Source organism: Carassius carassius, chromosome 33 (assembly GCF_963082965.1).
Source record: "Carassius carassius chromosome 33, fCarCar2.1, whole genome shotgun sequence".
NCBI classification, from domain to species: domain Eukaryota; kingdom Metazoa; phylum Chordata; class Actinopteri; order Cypriniformes; family Cyprinidae; genus Carassius; species Carassius carassius.
Genome location: NC_081787.1, coordinates 2962457 through 2980829, shown reverse-complemented (window position 1 = coordinate 2980829; position 18373 = coordinate 2962457). Strand labels below are relative to the sequence as shown.

At 37.2% G+C, this 18373-nt stretch overlaps 1 protein-coding gene across 2 annotated transcripts; it reads left to right on the top strand.

Moving 5' to 3' along the window:
- Window positions 1-733: 733 nt before the first annotated feature.
- On the top strand, window positions 734-17936 carry LOC132113510 (matrin-3-like). Of its 2 annotated transcripts, none has more exons than XM_059521302.1 (21): window positions 734-851; window positions 2900-3787; window positions 4188-4249; window positions 5187-5225; window positions 5333-5436; window positions 5612-5673; window positions 8337-8453; window positions 8617-8742; window positions 8828-8989; window positions 9579-9703; window positions 9790-10363; window positions 11111-11231; window positions 11973-11992; window positions 12110-12232; window positions 12442-12570; window positions 13178-13300; window positions 13383-13513; window positions 13598-13895; window positions 14640-14796; window positions 17360-17475; window positions 17591-17936. In XM_059521302.1, the coding sequence occupies exons 2-21, from the start codon at window positions 3023-3025 to the stop codon at window positions 17642-17644; spliced, it is 3408 nt and encodes a 1135-aa protein (XP_059377285.1). In that variant the 5' UTR covers window positions 734-851; window positions 2900-3022; the 3' UTR covers window positions 17645-17936. The 2 variants fall into 2 exon arrangements, with proteins under 2 accessions (XP_059377285.1, XP_059377286.1); XM_059521303.1 differs by having other exon boundaries at window positions 757-851; window positions 3014-3787.
- The last annotated feature ends 437 nt before the right edge of the window (window positions 17937-18373 follow it).

The following is an 18373-nucleotide window of genomic DNA, read 5'->3' as shown; positions in this document are numbered from 1 at the left end:
AATTCATAACTTCAAAATAAAAGCAGTAAAACGGTCAATAACACATTATAAGCAATGAACAGATTGTAATATCAAACAAAAATACACAAAAAATAGTTGTTTTCCCAGCATTAGTAGGACTGTATGTATGGTGTTGATGTTCAATTCTTGAATTAATTTCAGTCGGTTCTCAGGAAGTAACCGGTTCACAAATACAACCGGACCTTAGTTCCGGTTTAATGATGAAAGACAATAAATTAGCTTATTATGAGCTCCTAAAGAATTCAGAGCCACTGGGGAATTTTCTGCATCATGACGTTGTTTGAAGGTAAAAACCATTAAAAAACCACCTGGAGTTCCCCAAAGTCTGAGAGGGCATCATATAAGGCATCATTGGGTTTTATCAGGACCTGTCTCTGCACACTTGCACTGAATGGATCAGTCTGGAAAACTGAATACACAGCACTTGTTCAGTCACATCTGGGTGTAAATCATCAATAAGCAATGAGTTCTGAGGTTTTTTTTTTTTTGGTTTACCGTTATCCTCAACTGAAGACCAATTCTAGGACTTGACTGTCCTTTAAAGAAGATTCTTTTCTGAAAGCTATTAGTATAAAGCACAAATGCTGAGTAGATGCTATTCAGGTCAAGCTAATGATGTACACCTCCGAAAAAGAGAAACTTGGGTATTAGTTTTGACAATCCAACTAGGACTCTCATTTTGAAATTTAACACAGGAAGTGAAAAACTGTTTCATAGTCGTTTCCGCCTTCACGTTGTGCGCACGCAGTTAGCTTTGCTGTTGATCGCGTTTCACTTTGTGCGACGGAAAGAACTTCAATCCAAAGGTTGGGAAGAAAATAAAAATGTAAGTCAGTGCATTCGAGTGACAGATGTGATATTATACCACTTGGTTGTAATAACAGACTATGATAAACCAGAGTTGCACACTTTCGCCTAACGTTATAGATAAAGATTGCACGTTTGCTGTAAAGGCCTTGTCGTGCACGTTAGTCGCGTGCCTTTTTATCATCCCATTGCGTCCTTGTGTTTAACTTAACGTTATATGCTTCGCCTAAATAAAGTATGTGCACAATTTCGCGGTTAATATAAGAATACAGTCCTAAAATTAAATGAAAGTTATTATCGTAGCAATAGTGCATTTATATCATCTGCTCTGAATCTGGATAGCAGTGGCATTGCCATGGTTGCACAATTGTTTCTAATTCATATTTTGCATAATGTTTAATAAGCTTCAGATTCCAGTTCTGATTTGCACTGTGCTGATATATTCTCTTTACTAATGCATATCATTTCAAACTAACTTTAGTCTTCATAAATCGTGTCTTAAAACATTAAAATATTTTTTCAGCTGTAGCTATTTTAATGTGTTTAGTATATCTTCCCACCATCCTTTCTGGTCTTGTTATCAGTTTGCATTGCATTACTGCTCAGGAAGTCTTTTAACATCAGAATACATGCATACAGATCCTCTGCACTTCTCAGATTACAAAAGTCAATGGTTCCCGCCCACTTTTTCAGCATTCATGGTTACGGAATTGTTTTACCCTTTAATTTTTTCCCCAAACAATCCAGCTATGAGGTGTCAACATTGCAAACTTTGATTTGAAGCAGAACTGTATTTGAAAGGAGGAAAAAAAGACAAAGGTACAGTTCTGTGTACTTACAGGCTGTAGTGAGGGGAAGAACTGTAATTATAATTTTTCTGTGTGACATTTTTCCACTCTAATGTATGTGATATATATAATTTCTATGCAAAAAAAAAAAAAGATATCTGCAGTAGATGCTGCACAGTGATAATTGGCTGGAACTGTACTGACCAATCAGAAGCAGTTACCAGGACTATACTTTTTACAATGGTGTGGTCACAAATATAATTGTGAGTTTTGAGTTTGGTTTAAAGATATGTTAAATACTCTTCTTAATAATTTTTTTTTGTTTTTAATGACTTTCACCAATCAAAAAACAGTTCCTCCTGTTTTTGCATATCCCTGTACATGTTTCATTCATGTATACAGCCCATCAGAACTTATTCTTTCTCTGTGTTAAGCAGTGCAGTTTTTTTTTTTTTAATTGAAAATTGGTCTATTTTTGGTGTTTTGGCCGCATAATAGTCACTGGTTTGATACTGATACTTGTCAGCCTGTTTCATAATACACACTTTTCTCATTTCAGCTTTCCAAAAACAGAGATGACACTCTTTTGAATAAAATAATACAAATAAATAGCTTGTCAAATGAGACACCATAATGCTCATATTTTTCCATTTTGGATGATTTCTATTTGGGCTTTTCCATTATAAACACCACAGTTTCAAGTCACAGTTAATGTGTATAAAATTGCACTTTTCTTTGGATGAGCATACATATCTTGTTCAGAAAAACCCTGGCTCTCTTTGGACCCTCATTTGTTTCACTTTAGTCCAACCATTGGCTTTATCAAGACCTTTTGATTCCAAATTATTTTTGCATTTATGCGCAAAATTTGATTAGCTTTATTACAGTCAAATTTCTTTTCTTTCATGGATTTCTGATTTGTAGTTTTTGGTCATGCAGTACAACTTAAGAGGCATGAACACTATATCCTTGGTTCCTATCCTGATCAAGAATCTGCAATGTTTCCCTGTCTTTCCCATCCACATTAAAGGCTCTAAAATTGATTCAGACTCTGTTTTCCTTCAAAACTCTATTGTACTATTGCTCTTCATGGTACCTTTAAATCGTCATTATTTGGTCAGTGTATCAGACTGTCCATGTTGTACCTCTGTCATTTGTAAATAATTTTGACTTCTGTTACTTGCATTGTATGGATTTGTGGAGCTCACTGTCTTGCTTTCCTATGCCACTGCTAACCATTTCGCGAGCATGCTAGAAATCATTGCTCCATTGTGTTTCTGCAGACCTGTTTCATTCTGGAGGAGCTCTCTTTTCTCGATCCAGGCTTAAAATCGACGGATTGTCTTTCTGGGGACTTTTAAAATTCGCTTTGTTCCTCTCTTTTTCCACTCATCCAGAGCGCCGTCATGTCCCAGAAACTGACCGGTGATGATGCTCAGAAAGGCTTCGCTGTTGGCCGTGGGCTTTTGGCAGCCGCCGAGACTTTGAACTTTAGTATGGGCGAGACGCACTCGGACCCCTACGGCTCTTCTTCCCAGTCTCATGGCATGTCTGGTTTGGGTGGAGGGGAGGTAAAAGACCACGACTCTCAGCTGTCCCGCCGGGCGGGCAGCCACATTAGCAATACCATGAAACTGTTCGCCAGCCTAGGCCTGTCGCCCACCGATCTGGACGCACTGGCGCAGGTCCCAGAGGAGAACATCAGTGTGGAGACCTTGCCCCATCTTATCATGCAACTTAAGAACCGCAAGATGGAAACCGGCCGCCGCATGGCTGGCGATATGTCAACTGTTTCTTCTGAGACTTCATACAGAGGCGGCCGAGACGATTGGGGCGGCTCGCAGGGCGGAAGATTGGACCCGTCCGGAGGACAGACTCAAAGCCGCTCGCAAGGCGACTTCGGTTATACTTCCATGCAAGACTCGTCCGGTCGTGGATACGACATGTTAGATTACAGCAGCGGTAGCGTCAGAGACCGCCAGTATTCTGATCTTTCCCATGAGTCCTACCGCAGCCTTGGCATGTCGACGTCATCGCCATCTGACGACATGTTCATGCAGAGAAGAATGGGCACCCCGTCTCAGGGAAAAGTGCAGGATTTCTTGGGAGTCATGCCCCTCATGTTTCCCCATGTGTGCTCCCTTTGTGATTTTGATGTGCACTCTGTCATGGTGAGTAATTCAAGCCGCTTGACCTCTGCATACACACTTCCTTCTTCTTGAGTCCTGCTCATTGAAGAATACTTTCTTTAAACATAATTTGTTGCATTTAAATCAGCACCTCTTAGTTTTGCTTAGCATCAAGTTGCTGTACAGAAAATCTAGTATGAACTGTTGTTAGTTCTATTACTGACTCTCTGGCTTTATGCTTGGCTCCAGTTAGGACAGATAATATGCCAAGCTTATTTCAGATCCGTTCCAGTACTCAGAAAGAATAGCTTGTCAAGTTAGCTCTGAACCAGATGTCAAACCTTGAACTGTTTAGAAATCACAGCTGATTCACTGTCACTTACAAGCAACGTTGTTTCAGTATATTAAGATTTTATTTTCATCCTTTCCTGTGTTTGTGAAGGAATGGACTCAACACACGAATGGGATTCGTCACTCGGAAAACCGCAGAGTCCTTCTGCAAATGTAAGTGGACTCTTGTGAAAATTGATAAACTGTTCATTCACACATGTCATTTAGACACAAGACTAAATTTGGTGGAATTCCACTTTATAATCACTTTCCATGAAGTGACAGTATTTTGGGGTGAATGGAACCTTTAAATTAACCCTCTAGTGATTTTTAATATGAATCAAAGTTGGCCCCTCCAAATTGCTTAATGAAGATGAGCCTTTTATTAACTTTTTACTTATTTAATTGCAGTCTTTCAAGCCTACTTTTAATATAAAAGTACAGTTGAAATACAAATGTGACCATGGAACACAAAACCAGTTTTAAGTCGCAGGGGTATATTTGTAGCAATAACCAAAAATAAACCATTGTATGGGTCAAAATTATCAATTTCTTATTTTTTTTTATACCAGAAATCTTTAGGATAGTTAGTAAAGATCATGTTCCATGAAGATATTTCATAAATTTCCCACTAAGTATATAAAAACCTAATTTTGTTTGAGGAGTAATATGCATTGCAAAGAATTCATTTGGACAACTGTAAAGGGGATTTTATCAGTATTTATATTTTTTTGCACCCTCAGATTCCAGATTTTCAAATAGTTGTATCTCGGCCAACTATTGTCAGATCCTAATAAACCATCCATTTTATTTATTCAGCTTTCAAATGCTGTATAAATCTCAATTTAGAAAAATTGACACACAAGACTGGTTTTGTGGTCAATGGTCATAAATATAAAGAACATGACTGTTTGTAACCTAAAATGTAACCTCGGATATGATTCTCAAATATGAGTTCCTGTAATTCTTATGCATTAAAAAGTTGCCATGTAGGACTTCTAGACATGATTGCTAACCTTTGCTCTTGCAGTCTTTAAAACTGAATTTGTCATTCAAGTGTTTAGAGCTCAGCATTTCAAGGAGCTTTAAACTTTTTCCTGTCGTTTCATAGGTACCCGGACTGGGATCCTCAATTGCCCTCTAGTCGCAAGTATGTTACTAGTAGTTTTTCCAAACACTTCTTTCATAAGCATGATGCATCCTGCTTTTTATGAATAAAATGGTTGTTTTAGAGCATTAAAAATAAATTCCTCTCAGGTCGACATCCCTTTCCCTGGACACGGAGAGTCGTTCGGATGGCTTATTGGGGGCAGCTCCAATTGGTGCCGGTCTACAAAGAACAGGGATGAGCTCCAACTGGGGTAATAAATCAGTGAGAGGATGTAGTCTGGTCTAAAACAATTACTTTCCACAGTGGACATCCTTTCTGCTATCTGTCTACAAGCAAATAATTTTGCTGAATCAGAAATCCACTTTCATTCATTATCTTTTGATGCACGTTCTAATTTGGGTCATTTAAATCACTTTTTTTTTCAGGATCTAGTTCCAGTATGGGAATGACAAGTAAAATGACTTCCTATTCAACACCACTACCCAAGGTAATAATGTACTAAAGTTTTGTTAAAATTATGAAAGTGCTGTATGTAATTTGACTGCATTAAAGCATAAAATACCATAATATGTTTGCTAGGGATTTAACGGTTAACCGAGAGCCGGTTGAAAATCTATTAAAATGTGACAATTCAAAACAGATGCTTAGAAAATTCGCGATTCATTTAGGGGTAGGAGTTTATAGGAATGTATGTCTGAAGGGAACTTACTGTCTTTAGAAAAAGTTTATATGGTATTTTTTCCTTTTCCTCTTGCCTCTGTATAATGCATATTAAAGTTTATAAGTGCAGCGCTGCTTTGTTTACAGCGGTAACCAAATATGCTTCATTTTTGTTAATGTTTTTCAAAGATTCGTTTTCGCTGATCGTGGATTCTGAATGCATTGCCACAGATTTCGCTTTTGCTTCGCAGTTTTTCGTTTGGAGTTTTGACACAAAGCTCTCGTGGGGGCGGGGTTAACAGTGATCTACACTGATTGGATAGTGAGCTTTTGATGGACAGGTGCTCTCTGACCGGGAAGTACAGGCGCCACTCAGTGGCGCCAGAGAGTGGCGCGCATATTGTAAAGCTCTCGCTGTGATTTGTATTACTAAATATGTAAATAATATTTGACCTTCGATCGACTCAGTCTGTAAAGATGAGCTCTTGTCCTTCAAGGCAGCCTGAAGTAAGCTTGTGTTACTGAATGACAATAATTACCCACAACAACTGTTGCACACTGTAACATGAAAAACTTGTATTTATGTTATTGGTTACTTCAATAACACAAGCTTACTTCAAGCTGCCTTGAATAACAAGCGGAGGAGGAAGATGATGCCGCACGTATCTCCTCCTGAGAGCTCATCTTTACAGACTGAGATGATCGAAGGTCAAATATTATTTACATATTTAGTAATACAAGGCATGACGTATTGCATACAAATAACCGCGATAGCTTTTTTTTTCTTTCTTTTTTTATTAATGCAGAGAACAAAAACACACAAGTATAAACATACATCACATAATATCAAACACAAAAAAAACAAACAAAAACAAAAAAAAACTATAAAGAATAAAATAGAACTAAAGGAAAGAGGGCCAAAATCTAAACAAAATTACACATGATCAAAGGCGGAGCAAATTCTAACAGTCCTTAAAGCTTTCTTATTAGTAGATACTGAGATTACATTCAAATGGTTTTCCATTTCTTTTAGAAAAACAGAGAAGACAGGTTTACAGTTGGAGAATTTGCATTTGTGAATGTGAAATTTGTTTAGGAAAAAAAATTAAATTAATAACAAAACTGATATTTTCGTTTGTGGGGTCAGAGTCATAATACCCAAATATAATGTTTTTCATATGTACTGAGAAGCCTGGCAAAAACTTACACTTGACAAACACACCAATGTCATCCCAAAGTTTCTGAGTGCGGTGACATGACCAAAATAAGTATACAGCTTAAAATAAATGTCTTTCACTTTGTCTGTGAAAAGTAATTTTGGGGGTAGAGACCAGATTTAATCACCGCGAGAGCTTTCAATATGCGCGGCGCGCGCCACTGAGTGAGATCTGTACTTCCCGGTCAGAAAGCACCTGTCCATCAAAAGCTCACTATCCAATCAGAGTAGATCACTGTTAACCCCGCCCCCACGAGAGGTTTGTCAAAACTCCAAACGAAAAACTGCGAAGCCAAAGCGAAATCTGTGGCAATGCATTCAGAATCCACGATCAGCAAAAATGATTCTTTGAAAAACATTAACAAAAATTAATCATATTTGAAGAGCCTGTTACATTTGTGCAACTGAGTAAATTTTTTTCATTTTCATTGTTTTTCTTCTTTTGTAATGGCATATGTTTGATAGTTTCTGAAAAAGTTACGTTCAGTTTTATAAAGTTTTGTTCATTATTACTGAACTAAATGTAATTCCATATGTTTCATGCAGATATTTTTATGTATGGTTTCAAAAAACTGAAGTCAAACCATTCTGTTTTTGCTTCAACTGCTCTTGGTGCATGTATGCAGCATCTTTGTTTGAATCGTGATTGAAATGCAGTTGTTTCCTCTAATTTTAAATGAAAAGAGCACAGAAAAAGCCTTTGTTTATATGAAGAGATTTATTGTATTTGTGTTATTTATTTGATTTGGGACTTGTTATTTATATCTACATATTTAAATTGTTATTAAGCAGATACTTTTATCCAAAGCGACTTACAAATGAGGGCAATAAAAGCAATAAGAAAACAACAGAAGAGTGATAATATGCAAGCGCTATATTAGTATATTGTTATAATGTTATATTACAATTTCACAAAGAAATGCACACCATTTTTTCCAAGCAATAATAAAGATGCATTTAATTTAATTTTGTAAAAAAAAAAAAAAGTAAAAACTGTGAATCGAAGCATAAAATCAAAATTGTGAATCAAATCTTGAGTTGAGTGAATCGTTAATCTAATGTTCACATACTTGATTCTCTGAAAGACAATGCTACAGTCAGTTATTCTACTTTGAAATGTAGGATTTCCAGTACCCACTTTTACTGCTCTGTTCCACTGAAAATGCTCCCACAATTAATATACTGATATATTATAATTGAGATGTTTTTGGGATCTTTTGATTAAGCTGATGGTTATCTTGGTGTTTTTACACTCATAAATGTTTTTGTTTTAGAAAAGAAGTAGGGTGGTCGTGGCAAAATACGAAAGGAAACCAATGTCACCAAACAGCCTGTTTGCCTTGGCAAAACCCTTTGGCACCATCTGTGAACATCTAATACTGAATAACAAGGTAGGTTCTGTACATATATGAACACTCATTCAAGATCAAAAGTCATTAAAATGTCATTTTACCTCAGTTTGGAATTCGTGTGCACTATAATTGCAATCTGGTTTGAGTGCATAATGGCATAAAGTTGATTTATTACATTGATAATTTGGTGTGTTTTTCAAAGGCTTTTTTGGAGATGCTGACTCATGAGGAGGCTTTGGCCATGGCTAATTATTACAACCGCAAACCTGCCATTTTGCATGGGAAAGAGATACACATTTATTTGTCAAAGGAACTAATGGCAATCGAGGTAAGAATGTTTCTTTTAACAGTGGAAAGAAGTTATGTAAATCAACCAATCAGTTCTATAAAGCTTATTTGCTTTATCAATAAAGAAAAGTGGAAGGTCGGACAGAGAAACTAGGCCTGTGAAGAGAGGAGTCAGCCAGGTGGTGTTTTTCTCCAATTTACCACGAGGTGGTGAGAAGAAAATGGAGCTCCTCACAATAGCTCGTAGATTTGGCACAGTTGAGAAACATCTCTTTCTAAACGATGAGGTAAGATACTTATGCAGCATGCATCTCTAAAATACATCCCGGTTCATGGATCTCTTTTAGGGATGGGTAAAACTAAACCATTATCTCAGTAATGTAACAAAGGAAAATCATTTTAAAACAACGAGTCAACAAAAACTTCATATCGTTTAACATTGATATTCTGACTTAATATTGCATTCAAAGGTACACATGCATTATTCTCTCCATTTTTTTTCAACTACAGAAATCATAGCTCAAATATCTCCAAAAACAAGTAAAATACTGTAAACGTAGTTGAAAATAATCCAGCCGTTTTCTCCACATTGTTTTGTTCATTGCCTTCATTTGTTGAATGGAAAAATTATAACTTAGTCATATGTTCCAATATAACCATATATAGTAATAAATGGCAGTGATCATGCATATTTTTATTGTAGTTGGCAACACAGACAGGACTTTTGTCTTTTGTGAAGCTAACAAATCAGAATTTTTAACTGATTTATAACTCAGCGAGGCCACATTTGTCTTAATTTTACAATGCAAACACGCTGTGGGTATTTGACAGCGATCGCTTCTGAACTCCTTCTCACTTTGACTGCTTCTAAAACAGGCATTTGTTCAAATGAGCAATCCTGAGGATGCAGAGATGTTGGTGAAGTACTACACCATCAATCCTTTGACTATCAATAAAAGATCCATTCGACTGAACATCTGCACAAAGTATAAGACTCTAACGTAAGTTGTCCTTATCCAGAGAAAACGCTTGTATCTTTAAAAAGGAAACCAAATCAGATGTGCTGTAAATCGGTTTGATGTTCCAGGGTCCCACCAGGCAAGGGCGAACAAGTAAGGGAACCACCTCCCCGTAAGAACAGCAGCACTAGCAGCAGTGCCACCAGCAGAACGGGTGATAAACATTCATCAAAGACCAAGAGGTCTTCATCTACTTCCAAGTCCAAAGAGAGCTCTGATGACAAAGAAGAGGAGCCAAAGCCTAAGGAAGCAGTAGCCCTGGGCGGTGTGTCCGGAGACGAAGAAGCTGATGTTATGGAAGCACGTGATGGAGACGAAGAGGGTTTTGATGAAGCAGATGATGTCGAACTATCCTGTGATCCAGAGCAAGCCACTGAACAACAAGAAGATATTGAAGACACCAATGTAGGGGATGAGGAGGACCCCGAAGCGCAGCAAGCCAGAGATGCCTCCAATGATGCAGAAACCAAAGAGAACCAAGAGGACTCTGGTGAAAAACAGGAAGAGACTGAGCTGGAGGAACCTGCAGCATCTGAGGCAGAGCAGGAGGAGAGCACCTCTGAACATCCTAATAAAGACCTTGAGGAACAGAATGATGAGCAACCTGAAGATGAGGGTGCTGAAGAGGACAATGCAGAGCAGGCAGGAGCTTTCACAAATAATCTTTAAAAATGACACTGCCTAATCTTTTGATGCAGGGATAGTTCATCGAAAATTTTTTATTATCATTTACTCACCCTCTTAATTAAAAGTACACTGCAACGTCAAAGTAATGTTAAATATACAGTGGAAACCTGGCCACTGTGGTTGCCAGAAATTCAGTGAAAAGGCTATTTTACAATGTTTCCAGTTTTATAGAATGTCATACGTTCCTGAAATTTTCACTTCTAACTGTATATTTCTTTAAGTGAAATAGTGATTATATACCAATCTTCTTGAATTACAAGCTTTTTACCTTTAAAAATTTAATGTAGGGACTTCTGGGAATGTCCTTTAATTGTTTTTTTTATAGGGGGGAAAAGGTATTTTACAGCAAAATGGTAGTGTAATAAAACATTTACCGTTATTTACCATATATAGTACGGTCAATTACAGTAGATAAGTGATTTCTGAGAAATGCTGTTGATAATGAAATGACCAAAACAAACACGCCCCTAACCAAAAGGATCACACCCCTGTTTTGATAGCTCCGCCCATAATTCACAAACGTGCTTTGCAACAAGCACCGCTTTTGTCCTCTTTGGAGCTTGACAGCCCTGATTACTATTCATCACAGCGTGAATATTCCTTTTTTTTCTTTAATGGTGAGCTACTATTATTCATAGAAATTGCATGTTTTTCACTGTTTTAACCTGCAGTTCTGTTGCCTCTATCTGTATCTGCTTCTAGGAGGGTGAAAACGAAGTGGATTTTCCTGAGAATATAGATGAGTTTGTTACTCTTGATGAGCTAGCGGAGGAGGAGGATGCTGAGAAACAAGACTCAAAGTCCAAATCTAAAAACACATCAGGTACTGAACTTGAGCAACGACGATGGCTTTAGCAGTGATCCATGACAATTGAGTCTACAATGATAAATTAAAATAAAGATACAATCATTATCAATGAAATCTCAATGTCAGTGCTCTCTGACTTTGTCTGTTTTAACTAGCTAGAACCAACTGAAGAGAGCATGACACGCAAACATTTAAATCAATGTTTAATTTACCAAAAATTGGTCATTACCATTCAAAAAGGGCCAGTAAGATTTTATTTTCTTTAATTTGCCAAGGATTTCTTAAAAATTGCAATAATGACTCTTACATTGCGACAAACAAATACATTTTAAAACAAATGCTGTTATGTTAAATTTTCTATTCATCATAGAATCCTGAAAATAGTATCATGGTTTACACAAAAATTTTAAGCAGCACAACTGTTTTCAACATTGATAATAATCAGAAATATTTCTTGAGCATCAAATCAGCATATTAGAATGATTTCTGAAGATCATGTGACACTATAAAGACTGGAGAAATTATGCTGAAAATACAGCTTTACCTCACAGGAAAACAGTAATTTTGAACTGTATTAATATTTCACAATATAACTGTTTATTACTGCATTTATGATAAAATAAATACAGCCTTTGTGAATGGAAGCAACCCCAGACTTTTGAATGTTAGTGTAATCTTGAAAAGCCTATTGATCGAACATGCTTTTTCTGTTTTCATCCATTTAAATAATGCCTTATCTCATCTTGTATGTTTTAGGAGGCTCCAAGGATAGTGGAGTAAGTCACTTATTTCTTACATACTTGAAAGTGTATTTTACTAGTTTAGTAGTTAGTGTTATTTTAGCAGCTAATGGCTGAACATTGATTTACTGATTGTGTATTTTCTAATTGTAGGGATTGAGAGTTGTAAATGTTGTTGGGTTTAAACGTGGCTACGGTTATCTGGATGAAGTCCTTGCTCTTGCAAAGCCATTTGGTAAAGTGGTGCGGCACCTGGTTTTGGACATAAGGCCTGAGGTAACAGCTCTCAGATGTTTTGTTCTGGCCGCCAGCAGTTTAACTCTAGCTATCCACATACATTTCCAATGCTAGATCATTTAATAGTACATTTATAAATGTTTATTATTCATTGACAAGCTGAGGGAATGTTTTTATGTCATTCCGTCATTGGCTCTGTGTGAATTATCCTCAGATTATCCTATTTTTTTTCTTGTCATCTTTGTTAGGCTTTTCTGGAGCTCTCCAATGAACAAGAGGCAAGAGCAATGGCTAGTTTTTACAGTGGAAACGTCATACCATCTGTGTGTGGAAAGCCTGTGAAGGTCTATCATTCACACACCTATCCAACCATCCAGGTAAGACTTGGGCTTATTAAAGGGATAGTTCACCCAAAAAAATGAAAATTTGCTGTTAATTTATTCACCCTCAGGTCATCCAAGATATAGTTTACTGTTTTTCTTCAGTAGAACATTAAAGAAGATTTTTAGCTGAATCCAGTAGTCCTTGGTTATTCATAAAAATCGAGTCCGTTTCTGTATGTTTCTTAAAAAAAAATTATACTTGTGGCTCATGATATATACTGAGGTCTTATGAAGCAAACCGATCGGTCTGTGCAAGAAACTAGTTGAACCGCTTCACCAAATAATGTTCAGTTTATAATCTTCTTGCACAGACTGATTGTTTCGCTTCATAAGACCGCAGTATATATCGTCAGGAGCCACAAAGATTCATTTTGTCTTCCTTGATATGTTTTTTTTTTTTTTTTTCAAAAACGGGCAGCTGCTCACTTGCATTGTATGAATCACCAAAGACCACGGTTGTTGCTAAAAATCTTCATCTTGGTTGAAATGAACAGCACATTTACATTTTTGGGTGAAATATCCCTTTAACTCTCCCTGAATACTGCCTGTGAAACTAAAAGGAGCAGAATCTAACACCAATGTTTATGTACAATATCTACAGAGCGGCAGAGTCATCTACGTTCGCAATGTTCCACCCTTCAAAGGCTCGGATGCATTGCTTCTGAAAATCGCAGAACCTTTTGGAAAAATTAAGAGATATTTTCTGAATCGATTGCGCAGTGAGGTAATGTAAAGTTGTCACTTTCTGGTGGATACACATGCGAAATAAATATGGTGTTAATGATATCTGTGGTATATTTGCTCAGTGCTTCATTGAGATGGAGAGAGGGGAAGATGCTGAGAAAATGGCAGAGGCCTACAAGGAAAATCGACCTAAATTCGAAGGCAAACGACTAGTTGTCTACGTGAGCAGGAAATATAAGCAACTCAAACATGGGTCAGTTGGAAATTCAGATTGCCTTTTTTCTCTTCCCAAAGAATCTTGCATGGCATATATTTTGACAATATAATCTTCTCACAGACACAGACCTCCAAGCCCAGAGCCTGAGGACAAACAGCCGCTCAAGAGGGAGCGCTCCGTAGAGTCTGAAACCCAGAGCAAATCCTCTGGCAAAAGTAAGGATAAGAAAGAGGAAGAACCTTCTGTCAAGAAGATGAAAGTGGAAGAGCCTGTCACTGATAAAGCTGAGGATGTGGAGATTCAGGAAGAGAAGGATAGCCAAAAGGTTTCAGCAGAAACCCTTCCTGAACTGAAGATTGAGCCAGAGGAGGAACAAAGCAAAGACACATCAGAGCACCAGAATATGGAGACTGAACCAGTGAGTGACCTCAGTATTTTTCTTTATAACACTAATAGTGTGTTTGTCATTCCTTTTTGGAGAAGGGTAGCATGCTATCTATGAGTGAGATTTCCCTTTAGAATGGGAACAGATTAGGAGAAAGGTAGCATTAACATCACTTGCTCAGCGATGGATCCTCTGCAGTGAATGGGTGCCGTCAGAATGAGTCAAAACAGCTGATAAAAACTGAGAAGAAAAGCTACACGTTTATTATAAACATCCATCACATGGTCAAAGGTTTGTTGTTGGTGATGATAAAACAACAAATTTACATATCGTCAGTATCAGAATAGTCCAAAAGCACTACCACTTTCTGGATAATTAAACACTGTGTTGTCATAGTTGGTATTGGTACGTAATATATGATCAGACACTTGCATTTGCCATTATTATATTAACATTTTATGAAAATAAAGCTCAAATAAAGTTATGAAGTTATTAACCATTAAATGACCAAAAGTCCATAATCCATAATAACGTTTCCTCCAGTGAAGAAGTGATCTCATCTGGATCAGGAAAGAAATATGCACAGATCAAGCATTGGTTACAAGCTTACAAAACAGCTCTAAACAAGCATGTCTGTGGATTTTGATGTCAACAGGAGGATATGGATTGTGGACTCCTATATTGACTGTGATCTCAGTCCAGACTGGATCCATATGATTCTTATAAATGCTTTCACACTGCCAGCACTTAATTTAGCCTCTGCTTTCCTTTGCCCAGGAGCCTCAAGTTGAAGAGACTGTTGCTGTTCCCCCTGTTATTGAATCAGAGAAGAGCTTGAAGACCGAGGAAAACCCCATTACAACAGCAGCACCTGAAATAAAGCTCGACATTAGCCATGCTACTCTTGAGCCATATGATTCTAGTGTCCCAGTGGGTAGGAAAACTTTGCTCTTATGAAAGAAATAACAAGCTTTGACATAACCAAGCTATGGATTTAGTCTGCTAAATACAGATCCAAATCTCAAAATAAATACGGCACTAAATCAGGGCCAAAATATTGGACTTTGATCGCTGTTTGTTCCCTTGTGCAGTCTAGTCATGATATGTTGCTTGTAAGAAGTCTCATTCCCACGCGTCCTGGAAAACCTGGAAATCCTGGAATATTAATGACCAATTTTCCAGTCCTGGAAAACACATGGAAAATGACAGAAAACATAGATTGTCCTGGAAAAAATCTTGTTGTCCTGGAAAATTATTATTTTTTAAATTGCCTTGATCATTAAAAGAATTGTCCGACAACTGGTTGAAACAATTAACGTAACAGAAAGCGCTCTGTTCAGGGATGCTGAGTTTGACACGTGAGCTCACGCTGTTTAAGCTCCCTGTGACGTATGACGCGGTCTCGTGTTGCCGGTTTTCAGGTGCTAGAAATTAAGTGCTCGAATGTTTGCAGCAAATGTTCACTGGTATGCAGGTAATATTTAATTACATGTTAATATTATCGTAAAGTAATTATTTGATACGCATGTGCAAGGGGTCTGCACGGCGAATTACTGCATGAGTGACGGCATTTGCCTGAAAAAAGGTTATCGATTTGTTAAGTCTATTTTATTTAGAATCGTTGGAAAGTCTTGCATCCCCATGACAAATCAGACCCAAACTTCCCAAACCTGTTTTATGAACGATATAGGAAGTGAAAATGAAATGCTGACGCAATGCACAGCGATAATTGCATGTTCATAATTGCAGCACAGACTTGTGAACATGAGGCGGAGGCCGGTAGTATATAATAGTACTTATATAAACGTATATATAAAGGCACGTTTGCTATTGTACTATTGTCTGTTTGCTCTGTTTCACCAACCTAGTAGTTCCAAACAGACGTTTCTCTTAGCAACAAACAGTACAGTGACGTTTCTTTGCCGACTGAATCTTTGAGAAACGATTCATGACCCATTCATGAAGACTGTCATTTTCTTCATTCCTAAATAAGCGTTTTGAATGAATCGTTTGATAGAGTGACTCCAATGATTCACTCATTAAGACTGTTATTTGCTGCCATCTGCTGGTGGTAATAGTTTTATTTTTAAAGCATCTTACCTTTCCTCTTTCTATTCTAAATTGTATTTATTTTAAAACATTAAATTTGTTGCGTTATTTATACAATTGTGATACACTGTTCGTTGATATTTTATTAAAACACTAGATTATTACTAGTGGTTTTTTTATTAAATAAGGAACATTAACACAAGGAACATCCTGTAAAAATTCAGCTGTTCAAAAAAGAATGTCTCCTTCCTTTCCATGACTTGCAAGAAAAGAATGGCGAGAAGTCCCCTAATGTACCCAGCTGTGCGGCACTTGAGCTCCCTTGACCCTGTGATCATGGTTGCAAACAGAGATAATTCAAGAGAAATGCTTCAAAAACTCTTGCAAGTTTTGCTCAATGCTGGTTGGTACACTGCACCTCAGTGTGATGAGGTTCTTGCACAGTACAAAATGTTTTTAATACACGTCTACACACACCATAAAGCAGAATTCCAAAATTTTGCTTACACTTCCAGGCTGGACAAGTTTCGAAACCAAGCATTGAAACCATGCAGAAAGAGGCAGATGAAATGGCCGTCAGGGCAGAGAGAAAACATGACTTCACCTTACTGACAAAATCAAATGCCTATCGAAAAAGTGTCACAGACAAAAGTGAGGAGTTAACAGCTATAAAACAAAGCTTGGAGAAGTTGCAAGAGAGTTTGAGCCAACTCAAACAGTAAAAAAAAGTCACAAGGTTACTGTGGAGTTTAATGCAGTAAATATTTTGGACAGACATTTATTTGTTGTTCAGTCTGTTTGGGACAGATGACTTTTTTTTATAATGCCTTTTATTTCTTTGGAGACTGCAGTTGGGGGAAGAGGGAAGGGGAAGCTTAACAAGAAGGGCCTAGGCAGTCGTTATAATGTGTTCATTAAAATAAAGTGTAGAGTTTACCTTCAGAAGCTGTGTGTGTGTGTGAGAGAGAGAGAGAGAGAGAGAGACCAAATGGTCCCCACAAGGATAGTATAACCTGAGATCATCTAAATTGTGGGGACCAGCCAGCAGTCCCCATGGGGGAAATGGATCAATAAACATACTAAATGTTTTTTTTTTGAAAATGTAAACATGTCAAAAGCTTTTTTTGATAGTGTAGAGGATAGGATATACCGTTTGTACAGTATAAAAACCATTATGTCTAAGGAGATTCTCTAGCAGGATAGTGAACCAGACGTGTGTGTGTGTGTGTATTTGGTGCATTTCCGATTTTATTGTTGGGTTATAGCCATAAATTGTATGCTTTTTGTAAGAGAGGAGAGAGGAATATATTACTTTAGGCTTTGAATATGTGATCTTTATATTTTATTCCCATCATCATGATATTTGAAATGTCCTGGAAAAGTCCTGGAAAATGATCTCTGAAAAAGAGTGGGAACCCTGTTAATGAATCCCATTTGACTCTTTTCAGGTGTGGAGTTTGTGAAGATGGGATACTACTGCAGAGTCTGCTTTCTGTTTTACTCCAATGAAGACACTGCTAAGAAGATCCACTGCAGCAGCCAAGGACACTACGATAAACTTAAGGTGATAATTATTTCCATCCTCACCTATTAATATGATGACGTTGAGATTTCTGTCCTTGTTCAGTGTTCTTGTTGTTTTGTTCTTGTTCGAAAACAAATGTTCTTTTTCTCATCAGAAATATTTGGAAAAGGAGAAAGCCAAAGCGCAGAGTAACGGAACGAAGAAATAAACCGAAATATCTCTTCATCTGTCTCTTATGCTATGTTCGTGGTTTCTTGTGTTCAGCCATGTGCATTTTTATTTAACTTTTTTTGTTGTTGTTTTTTTCTAAAAAAAAAATTGTTAGACTGGGGTTTTGCTCTTTTTAAAGTAGTAATGAAAGCTGGCACATTCATAAATCCTGGTTGTTCTGTCTTAGCGAAGTTTAGATGTGAAGTTTAACACATTTTACTCAATTGCTACTACTAAACCTGTATTTTTGTTTTTTCCTTTCTTTTATTAAACTTTCAGCATTCCTCAGACTCTGCCTGACTGTTTTAATCATTTATTTTTCTATTTTTGTATTCTGTGAAAGAAGAACCTATTCATGGCCCATGTAATTTATCAGTCTTATAAAATGCCCCTTACAGTATGACCCAAAATGACCCATTTAGCTGTTTGAGCAGGTTGTTTTTCACATTCATGTTAATGCTTAACAAGCCCCCCCCCCAATAACTTTGTTTTATTTAACATTCTGTAGATCTGTGGATATGTGTTTTGGGATTTAATTAAAACACCACTATTTAGAAATAATACATTTTTCTCTACTTATGTGGTGTCTTTTTGATGTATTTCCAGGAAATTAATCATTAATTTCCCTGCTGAAAAAAATAAAACGGCTAAAACCAATCAAAGCTGGTTGGCTGGTTTTAGCCGGTTGTCCATCCTGGTCATAGCTGGTCAACAGGCTGGTTTTTGA

Excerpts from the sequence above, each read along its gene's own strand:
- LOC132113510 (XM_059521302.1), top strand. The coding sequence starts at position 3,023 with ATGTCCCAGAAACTGACCGGTGATGATGCTCAGAAAGGCTTCGCTGTT. Across the intron at positions 9,704-9,789 it reads ACAAAGTATAAGACTCTAAC|GGTCCCACCAGGCAAGGGCG; the intron begins GTAAGTTGTCCT and ends TTGATGTTCCAG. Across the intron at positions 17,476-17,590 it reads GACACTACGATAAACTTAAG|AAATATTTGGAAAAGGAGAA; the intron begins GTGATAATTATT and ends TTTTCTCATCAG.